This window comes from Anarhichas minor, unplaced genomic scaffold (assembly GCF_050575085.1).
Source record: "Anarhichas minor isolate MPS153535 unplaced genomic scaffold, ASM5057508v1 ptg000014l, whole genome shotgun sequence".
Classification (NCBI taxonomy): domain Eukaryota; kingdom Metazoa; phylum Chordata; class Actinopteri; order Perciformes; family Anarhichadidae; genus Anarhichas; species Anarhichas minor.
This window is the reverse complement of record NW_027466460.1, coordinates 14,252,393-14,263,097: the sequence shown is the minus strand read 5'-3', so window position 1 is coordinate 14,263,097 and position 10,705 is coordinate 14,252,393. Positions and strand designations below refer to the sequence as shown.

Here is a 10,705-nt window from a genome sequence, read left to right as displayed (position 1 = left end):
ACCATTGTCCAGCTTTTTGTTTTTAGCTCTATATCGATTTTGTGTACATAATTAGTACATATATAAGACCAATGAGAATGAAGTAGCCTTGTAGAAGTAGGCCTACTCCACCTTTACTTGAGTATTTTCATTTTATACTTATTTTTATGACACTTACAGATACAAATTACTTTTCCGATTAACAATTTACGTGCAAACATTAAAAACTTCTGCTTGCATATTTTTAACAATTACTGTTGAAGAGATGGACTTATTAGTCAAATAATCAATTATTCGATGGGCATAACGTTTATGAGCAACTCTTGATGATAAATTGTTTGAATCATTTTTTTTTTTTTCAAAAGAGCAAAAGATTCAGCTTCCCCAATCTGAGAAGATGCTGCTTTTCTCAGTTTTATATCTTTGTAAACGGAATATCTTGTTTATTTTTACTGGTAAATGAACAAAACAAAATATCTGAAGATGTCACCCTAAATTCGAGGACATTGTAAAAGATTATATTCATTGTTTCTGATGCTAAATAGATAAAGTGAATCATACATTTTTTTTGAGAAAATAATCAGCAGATTAATCAATGATAAGTCTGTGTGTACATTGAGAGCTGCAATAAATCCGAGTCAGATGTCTTGCCTACGTACACATACTTGGCTGATAAAGCTGATTCTGATCATCTGGCGATAATCTTTGGATACACCGCTGTTATTATGAAGCTCATTAATGTAATGCTGAAGCGTTTTATTTTGAAACTAGTGTGTTCTTCTCTGAGATGAGTCAGATGTGATTCCCTCCTGTGACCACCAGAGATGATAACAGCTCCATTTAGAGGGAGGAGACTTTCAACTTCCTCCTCTGATTTAGCAACAAGAAGAAAATACAGGATTTACATGAGACATTTTGAACATTACAGGACAAACAGTGAGCTGGACTGTGAACTGACAGTCAAATAGTTGCAGAGCTGTGGAGGACTGTAGTTAATTGCTGTTCTTTGCTGACCCTAAGATATATGTTGGTGTGGGATTGACCTTTTTTTTGTGGTAGCTGCAATAAACTCACACAACAGACAAAAGAAGATAAAGCAAGTAAAACATATTCCTATAGGTTAAACTTATCCTGCTCCAAATGTCTGTAACTATAATCATGTCCAACCCCTGAAGGAGGAAACACACCCTCACAAACAGAGCTGCTGTAGGAGGCGGAGCTTCCACGTCACATTCCATAAATGAAACCTAATGTTTGTCAGAGCTGCAGTCGAGACAAGTCTCTGTGTTTCTGTCTAAAGAAATATTAAACTGAGTTCGTCAGGTCTTTCTCAACAACTGACCCAAATACTGGTGAGTGCAGCTGATAATATTTACCGTGTTTCAAAACGTGCAGCTCTAAGCAAACAGGAAGCTACACTCTTTTTTTGAAAATTACAAGTGTAGAAAAACATTTGATAAGACTTTGACTTTTGTTCTCAGTGTGTCGATATGTCTGCTGTCAGCTGTCTGCTATCTGAAGATCAGTTCCGATGCTCCATCTGTCTGGATGTGTTCACTGATCCAGTCAGCACACCATGTGGACACAACTTCTGCAAAAACTGCATCACTAAACACTGGAGCACTAATAACAAGTGCCAGTGTCCCTTGTGTAATCAGGCTTTCACCAAAAGACCGGATTTGAGGATCAACACTTTGTTCTCTGAGATGGTTGCTCAGTTCAGACAGTCAGCTCAAAAGATAGCCAGCAGCTCAGAGCAACAAGAGTCCAAACCAGGAGAAGTTCCCTGTGACGTCTGCACTGGAACCAAACTGAAGGCCCTGAAGTCCTGCCTGGTGTGTCTGGTCTCCTACTGTGAGACTCACCTGGAGCCTCATCTGATAGCTTCACGTCTGAAAAGACATCAGCTGATCGACCCTGTGAAGAACCTGGAAGACAGGATGTGTAAGAAGCACGATAAACCTCTGGAGCTGTTCTGTAAGACCGACCAGATGTGTGTCTGCACACACTGCCCTGCTTTAGACCACAAGACGCACAGGTTTGTTCCTCTGAAAGTAGAATATGAAGGAAAGAAGGCAGAGCTGGAGAAGACAGAGGCTGAAATTCAGCAGATGATCCAGAAGAGACAACTGAAGATTCAGGTGTTTAAAAACTCAGTGAAGCGTATTAAGGAAAATGCCCACATGGAGGTAGCAGAAAGTGTTCGGGTCTTCACTTCTCTGAAGAAGTCTATTGATAGAGGTCTGAACGAGCTCATCAAAACGATAGAAGAGAAGCAGAAAACGACACAGAAACAGGCCGAAGCTTTCATCAAAGAGCTGGAACGGGAAATCTCTGAGCTGAAGAAGAGAAGCGCTGAGGTGGTTCAGGTCTCACTCTCTGAAGACCACGTTCACCTCCTTCAAAGGTTCCCGTACCTGAAAGCTGCTCCACCCACCAAGGACTGGACAGAGGTCAGCGTCCATCCACCGTCATATGAGGGGACCGTGGTGGGAGCTTTGCATCAGCTGGAGGAGACGCTCGGTAGAGAGATGAAGAAGCTGTTCGATGAGGCTGAGCTGAAGAGGATCCAGAAGTTTGCAGTGGATGTGACTCTTGATCCTGATACAGCTCATCCTGAACTCCTCCTGTCTGCCGATGGGAAACAAGTGAAACATGGTAATGTGAAGAAGAATCTCCCCGACATCCCAGAGAGATTTTCTCATTATAATTTTGCCTTAGGAAGGCAGAGTGTCTCCTCAGGCCGATTCTACTTTGAGGTTCAGGTTAAAGGGAAGGCTAAATGGAATTTAGGAGTGGTCAGCAAGTCGGTCCACAGGAAGGGCCTAATCACAATGATACCTGAAGATGGTTACTGGACCATATGGTTGAGGAATGGAAATGAGTACAAAGCTCTTGCACACCCGTCAGTCCGTCTCTCTCTGAAGTCTCAGCCTCAGAAGGTGGGGGTGTTTGTGGATTATGAGGAGGGTCTGGTCTCCTTCTATGACGTAGATGCTGCAGCTCTTATCTACTCCTTCACTGGCTGCGCCTTCACTGAGAAACTCTTCCCATTCTTCAGTCCCTGTAGGAATGATGGTGGTCAAAACAACGCCCCTCTGATCATCTGTCCTGTCAATCAAACTGTCTGATCTTTTTTTATGATCGGCAACTAATTGAACAATGAAGCGTTGCCAGTGAAACATACACATATTGAATTAATCTTTCCATATATCATGTCCACAAAGTAAATATATAGCAGACAAAGTTTTCATACAGTCATCACGAGGATGTGACTCGATTAAAGACACAAGAACTAAACAAACAATAACAGGTGGATGAAGATGTATTATCATTTATGGTAACAAACGTACATATTGAGTGGTAATGTTTGGTGTAAACTTGTTTTCATCTGGATGTGATTGGTCATTACTTTCTCTTTTGTGTTATTCTGTCACTCAGTGTGTCATAAGAAGTGAGAACATGAACTGGAAGAGTTCACTGTTAAAATGTGGATTATTTGTTTATGGTGTTGCTTCTTAAAGACACATTTATAGATTTGTTTACTGGTGTACTCAACAATGTAGTGATTAGTAATATTGCTTTTAGTATGTAAATTCCTGGGCTTTGGATATAATGGTGCTGATATACATTTATTTTAATTAGCATTTCGTTGGCTTTTCTTTTCTTTCATTATTTTCTGTTGAATGTTTTACATAAAGCACGTTGGATGGCTGTTCAGCCTGTGTTTGAGTACTATAATTACCAGATTACGTTGGTTTTAAAAGGTTTCCATGACAGGTTATTTTATACCAGTGACCTAGTCCAGCACTGAGTCCTCAACCTCGTTCCTAAAAGACAGAAAAGGTTGATATATGTCAGGGACTACAACAGATGCTGTAAAGTGAATGAAAACATGTTTTGTAATGAATGAAATGACTCTGCTGTAAAGTATCACTGCAGTAAAATCCTGTGCAGAAGAAGAAGAAGCCGTTGACGTTTTTATTTTGAAACTGGAGTCTTGTCTATAAAATCACCAAAGTGCTCACAGGTGTGGTGTGTTTCCCTCCTGTGACCAGTAGATGTCAGCACAGCGCACATCACAGGGAGGAGCGTTTGTTAAAGGCATGAACAGACTGCACACGACTCAACTTCCTGGTCTGATTTAGTACAATATCAATAAGAGAAGGTTACAACATTACAGGACAAACAGTGAGCTGAACTGTGGACTGACAGTAAGATCGCTGCAGAGCTGAAGAGGACTGTAAGGGGACTTCTGTTTCCTGTCGACCCAAAAATATATCTTTACATGTAGGACTGACTTCTTCTTGTGAAAAGGGTTCTGGTGGCTGCAGGAAAAGGAAGATAAAAAAGACTTAATAGTTTCCCTAGAGAATAAACTCCTCTTCTGCCAAATGTCTGTAACTAAACTCATGTCACACACTGAAGGAGGAAACACACCCTCACAAACAAATTTGCTGTAAGAGGCGGAGCTTCAATGTCACGTTCCTGAAGTGAAACTTAATGTTTGTCAGAGTGAAGGCAGAGCTGCAGTCGAGATAAGTCTCTGTGTTTCTGTCTAAAGAAATATTCCACTTTGTTCGTCAGGACTTTCTCAACAACTGACACAAACACTGGTGAGTGCAGCTGATAATATTTACTGTGTTTCAATAGCTTTAACACAAAACTCACAACTCTAATCAAACAGGAAGTTACACTCTTTTAATTCTATTATGACACTGGTCAGATGGCCTTAAGTGAAGACTGACAAGAAGTTAAGTCAAATGAAACTAAAAATCTAATTATTTATGATGTACTAAAACCGGTCACGCTTTCTCTTTTGTTCTCAGTGAGTAGATATGTCTGCTGCCAGCAATCTGTCATCTGAAGATCAGTTTCTGTGCTCCATCTGTCTGGATGTGTTCACTGATCCAGTCAGCACACCATGTGGACACAACTTCTGCAAAAACTGCATCAATGAACACTGGAATACTAGTGACAGATGCCAGTGTCCCATGTGTAAAGAGGGTTTCAACACAAGACCGGATTTGAGGGTCAACACTTTGTTCTCTGAGATGGTTGCTCAGTTCAGACAGTCAGCTCAACAGAAAACCAGCAGCTCAGAGCAACAAGAGTCCAAACCAGGAGAAGTTCCCTGTGACGTCTGCACTGGAACCAAACTGAAGGCCCTGAAGTCCTGCCTGGTGTGTCTGGTCTCCTACTGTGAGACTCACCTGGAGCCTCATCTGACAATGTCAGGCCTGAAAAGACATCAGCTGATCGACCCTGTGGAGAACCTGGAAGACAGGATGTGTACGAAGCACGATAAACCTCTGGAGCTGTTCTGTAAGACCGACCAGACGTGTGTCTGCATGCTCTGCCCTGTTTTAGATCATAAGATGCACGAGTTTGTTCCTCTGAAAGAAGAATATGAAGGAAAGAAGGTCGAGCTGAAGAAGACTGAGGCTGAAATTCAGCAGATGATCCAGAAGAGACGACTGAAGATTCAGGAGATCAAACACTCAGTCGACCTCAGTGAGGAAGATGCAGACAGAGAGATAGCAGAAGGTGTTCAGGTCTTCACTGATCTGAAGGAGTCTGTTGAGAGAGGACTGAATGAGCTCATCAAAACAATAGAAGAGAAGCAGAAAATGACAAAGAAACAGGCTGAAGACTCCATCAAAGAGCTGGAACAGGAAATCTCTGAGCTGAAGAAGAGAAGTACTGAAGTGGAGAAGCTCTCACACTCTGAAGATCACCTCCATCTTCTCCAAAGCTTCCCGTCCCTGACAGCTGCTCCTTCCTTGAAAGACTGGACAAAGGTCAGTGTTGCTCCATCGTATGAGGAGACTGTGAGGAGAGCTGTGGTTCAGCTGGAGGAGACGCTCAGTCGAGAGATGAAGAAGCTGCTTGCTGAAGCTGAGCTGAAGAGGATCCAGAAGTTTGCAGTGGATGTGACTCTTGATCCTGATACAGCTCATCCTAAACTTATCCTGTCTGATGATGGAAAACAAGTGAAACATGGTAATGTGATGAAGAATCTCCAAAACAACCCAGAGAGATTTAATTTTTTCAACTGTGTTTTAGGAAAGCAGAGTTTCTTTTCTGGCAGATTTTACTTTGAGGTTCAAGTTAAAGGAAAGACTGTATGGGATTTAGGAGTGGCCAGAGAGTCGATCAACAGGAAGGGATTCATCAGACTGAGTCCTCAGAATGGTTACTGGACCATAGGGTTGAGAAATGGAAATAAGTACAAAGCCGTTGAGGACGACCATGTCCTACTCTCTCTGAAGTCTCGGCCTCAGAAGGTGGGGGTGTTTGTGGATTATGAGGAGGGTCTGGTCTCCTTCTATGACGTAGATGCTGCAGCTCTTATCTACTCCTTCACTGGCTGCTCCTTCACTGAGAAACTCTTCCCATTCTTCTTTGTTAATTATGGTGGTAAAAACACCACCCCTCTGATCATCTCTCCTGTCAATCAAACTGTCTGATCTTTTATTATGATCGGCAACTAATTGAGCAATGAAGCGTTGCCAGCGAAACATCCACATATTGAATGAATCTTTCCATATATCATGTCCACAAAGTAAATATATAGCAGACAAAGTTTTCATACAGTCATCACGAGGATGTGACTCAATTAAAGACATAAGAACTAAACAAACAATAACAGGTGGATGAAGATGTATTTTCATTTATGGTAACAAACGTACATATTGAGTGGTAATGTTTGGTGTAAACTTGTTTTCATCTGGATGTGATTGGTCATTACTTTCTCTTTTGTGTTATTCTGTCACTCAGTGTGTCATAAGAAGTGAGAACATGAACTGGAAGAGTTCACTGTTAAAATGTGGATTATTTGTTTATGGTGTTGCTTCTTAAAGACACATTTATAGATTTGTTTACTGGTGTACTCAACAATGTAGTGATTAGTAATATTGCTTTTAGTATGTAAATTCCTGGGCTGTGGATATAATGGTGCTGATATACATTTATTTTAATTATCATTTCGTTGGCTTTTCTTTTCTTTCATTATTTTCTGTTGAATGTTTTACATAAAGCACGTTGGATGGCTGTTCAGCCTGTGTTTGAGTACTATAATTACCAGATTACGTTGGTTTTAAAAGGTTTCCATGACAGGTTATTTTATACCAGTGACCTAGTCCAGCACTGAGTCCTCAACCTCGTTCCTAAAAGACAGAAAAGGTTGATATATGTCAGGGACTACAACAGATGCTGTAAAGTGAATGAAAACATGTTTTGTAATGAATGAAATGACTCTGCTGTAAAGTATCACTGCAGTAAAATCCTGTGCAGAAGAAGAAGAAGCCGTTGACGTTTTTATTTTGAAACTGGAGTCTTGTCTATAAAATCACCAAAGTGCTCACAGGTGTGGTGTGTTTCCCTCCTGTGACCAGTAGATGTCAGCACAGCGCACATCACAGGGAGGAGCGTTTGTTAAAGGCATGAACAGACTGCACACGACTCAACTTCCTGGTCTGATTTAGTACAACATCAATAAGAGAAGGTTACAACATTACAGGACAAACAGTGAGCTGAACTGTGGACTGACAGTAAGATTGCTGCAGAGCTGAAGAGGACTGTAAGGGGACTTTTGTTTCCTGTCGACCCAAAAATATATCTTTACATGTAGGACTGACTTCTTCTTGTGAAAAGGGTTCTGGTGGCTGCAGGAAAAGGAAAATAAAAAAGACTTAATAGTTTCCCTGGAGAATAAACTCCTCTTCTGCCAAATGTCTGTAACTAAACTCATGTCACACCCTGAAGGAGGAAACACACCCTCACAAACAGAGCTGCTGTAAGAGGCGGAGCTTCAACGTCACGTTCCTGAAGTGAAACTTAATGTTTGTCAGAGTGAAGTCAGAGCTGCAGTCAAGACAAGTCTCTGTGTTTCTGTCTGAAGAAATATTACACTTTGTTGGTCAGGACTTTCTCAACAACTGACACAAACACTGGTGAGTGCAGCTGATAATATTTACTGTGTTTCAATAGCTTTAACACAAAACTCACAACTCTAATCAAACAAGTTACACTCTTAATTCTATTATGACACTGGTCAGATGGCCTTAAGTGAAGACTGAAAAGAAGTTAAGTCAAATGAAACTAAAAATCTAATAATTAATGATGTACTTAAACCTTTTTTAGTCACGCTTTCTCTTTTGTTCTCAGTGAGTAGATATGTCTGCTGCCAGCAATCTGTCATCTGAAGATCAGTTTCTGTGCTCCATCTGTCTGGATGTGTTCACTGATCCAGTCAGCACACCATGTGGACACAACTTCTGCAAAAACTGCATCAATGAACACTGGAATACTAGTGACAGATGCCAGTGTCCCATGTGTAAAGAGGTTTTCAACACAAGACCGGATTTGAGGATCAACACTTTCATCTCTGAGATGGTTGCTCAGTTCAGACAGTCAGCTCAACAGAAAACCAGCAGCTCAGAGCAACAAGAGTCCAAACCAGGAGAAGTTCCCTGTGACGTCTGCACTGGAACCAAACTGAAGGCCCTGAAGTCCTGCCTGGTGTGTCTGGCCTCCTACTGTGAGACTCACCTGGAGCCTCATCTGACAGCTTCACGTCTGCAAAGACATCAGCTGATCGACCCTGTGGAGAACCTGGAAGACAGGATGTGTACGAAGCACGATAAACCTCTGGAGCTGTTCTGTAAGACCGACCAGACATGTGTTTGCACGCTTTGTCCCGTTTTAGATCATAAGATGCACAAGTTTGTTCCTCTGAAAGAAGAATATGAAGGAAAGAAGGTCGAGCTGAAGAAGACAGAGGCTGAAATTCAGCAGATGATCCAGAAGAGACGACTGAAGATTCAGGAGGTCAAACACTCAGTCGACCTCAGTGAGGAAGATGCAGACAGAGAGAAAGCAGAAGGTGTTCAGGTCTTCACTGATCTGAAGGAGTCTGTTGAGAGAAGACTGAATGAGCTCATCAACACGATCAAAGAGAAGCAGAAAACAACAGAGAAACAGGCCGAAGCTTTCATCAAAGAGCTGGAACAGGAAATCTCTGAGCTGAAGAAGAGAAGCACTGAGGTGGTTCAGCTCTCACTCTCTGAAGACCACCTCCATCTTCTCCAGAGTGTTAAGTCCTCAAACATCCACCATCCACCACCCACCAAGGACTGGACAAAGGTCAGTGTTCCTCCATCGTATGAGGGGACTGTAGTGAGAGCTGTGGTTCAGCTGGAGGAGACGCTCAGTACAAAGATGAAGAAGCTGGTTGAAGCTGAGCTGAAGAGGATCCAGAAGTTTGCAGTGGATGTGACTCTTGATCCTGATACAGATCATCCTCAACTCATCTTGTCTGCTGATGGGAAACAAGTGAAACATGGTGCCATGAAGAAGAATCTCCCAAACAACCCAGAGAGATTTTCTGATTGTAGCTGTGTTTTAGGAAAGAAGAGTTTCTCTTCTGGCAGATTTTACTTTGAGGTTCAAGTTAAAGGAAAGACTGCGTGGGATTTAGGAGTGGCCAGAGAGTCGATCAACAGGAAGGGAAAAATCACACTGAGGCCTCAGAATGGTTACTGGGCTGTATTTTTGAGAAATGGAAATGAGTACAAAGCTGCTACTGGCCCTTCAGTCCTTCTCTCTCTGAAGTCTCAGCTTCAGAAGGTGGGGGTGTTTGTGGATTATGAGGAGGGTCTGGTCTCCTTCTATGACGTAGATGCTGCAGCTCTTATCTACTCCTTCACTGGCTGCTCCTTCACTGAGAAACTCTTCCCATACTTCAGTCCTGGTGCTAATGATGGTGGTAAAAACTCTGCCCCTCTGATCATCTCTCCTGTCAATCAAACCGTCTGATCTTTTTTGATGATCGGCAACTAATTGAGCAATGAAGCGTTGCCAGCGAAACATCCACATATTGAATGAATCTTTCCATATATCATGTCCACAAAGTAAATATATAGCAGACAAAGTTTTCATACAGTCATCACGAGGATGTGACTCAATTAAAGACACAAGAACTAAACAAACAATAACAGGTGGATGAAGATGTATTATCATTTATGGTAACAAACGTACATATTGAGTGGTAATGTTTGGTGTAAACTTGTTTTCATCTGGATGTGATTGTTCATTACTTTCTCTTTTGTGTTATTCTGTCACTCAGTGTGTCATAAGAAGTGAGAACATGAACTGGAAGAGTTCACTGTTAAAATGTGGATTATTTGTTTATGGTGTTGCTTCTTAAAGACACATTTATAGATTTGTTTACTGGTGCACTCAACAATGTAGTGATGAGTAATATTGATTTTTGTATGTAAATTCCTGGGCTGTGGATATAATGGTGCTGATATACATTTATTTTAATTAGCATTTCGTTGGCTTTTCTTTTCTTTCATTATTTTCTGTTGGATGTTTTACATAAAGCACGTTGGATGGCTGTTCAGCCTGTGTTTGAGTACTATAATTACCAGATTACGTTGGTTTTAAAAGGTTTCCATGACAGGTTATTTTATACCAGTGACCTAGTCCAGCACTGAGTCCTCAACCTCGTTCCTAAAAGACAGAAAAGGTTGATATATGTCAGGGACTACAACAGATGCTGTAAAGTGAATGAAAACATGTTTTGTAATGAATGAAATGACTCTGCTGTAAAGTATCACTGCAGTAAAATCCTGTGCAGAAGAAGAAGAAGCCGTTGACGTTTTTATTTTGAAACTGGAGTCTTGTCTATAAAATCACCAAAGTGCTCACAGGTGTGGTG

General features: G+C 41.4%; 3 protein-coding genes across 3 annotated transcripts; all 3 read left to right on the top strand.

Moving 5' to 3' along the window:
- Window positions 1-1,142: 1,142 nt before the first annotated feature.
- Window positions 1,143-3,947, top strand: LOC142949800 (E3 ubiquitin-protein ligase TRIM21-like). The gene is made up of 2 exons (XM_076091637.1): window positions 1,143-1,331; window positions 1,461-3,947. The coding sequence occupies exon 2, from the start codon at window positions 1,470-1,472 to the stop codon at window positions 3,108-3,110; it is 1,641 nt and encodes a 546-aa protein (XP_075947752.1). The 5' UTR covers window positions 1,143-1,331; window positions 1,461-1,469; the 3' UTR covers window positions 3,111-3,947.
- A 546-nt stretch (window positions 3,948-4,493) lies between these two features.
- Window positions 4,494-7,286, top strand: LOC142949804 (E3 ubiquitin-protein ligase TRIM21-like). Its single transcript, XM_076091640.1, has 2 exons — window positions 4,494-4,595; window positions 4,809-7,286. Exon 2 carries the CDS (start codon window positions 4,818-4,820, stop codon window positions 6,447-6,449), a length of 1,632 nt encoding a protein of 543 aa, XP_075947755.1. The 5' UTR covers window positions 4,494-4,595; window positions 4,809-4,817; the 3' UTR covers window positions 6,450-7,286.
- Window positions 7,287-7,809: 523 nt separating this feature from the next.
- Window positions 7,810-10,635, top strand: LOC142949796 (E3 ubiquitin-protein ligase TRIM21-like). The gene is made up of 2 exons (XM_076091633.1): window positions 7,810-7,934; window positions 8,149-10,635. The coding sequence occupies exon 2, from the start codon at window positions 8,158-8,160 to the stop codon at window positions 9,796-9,798; it is 1,641 nt and encodes a 546-aa protein (XP_075947748.1). The 5' UTR covers window positions 7,810-7,934; window positions 8,149-8,157; the 3' UTR covers window positions 9,799-10,635.
- The last annotated feature ends 70 nt before the right edge of the window (window positions 10,636-10,705 follow it).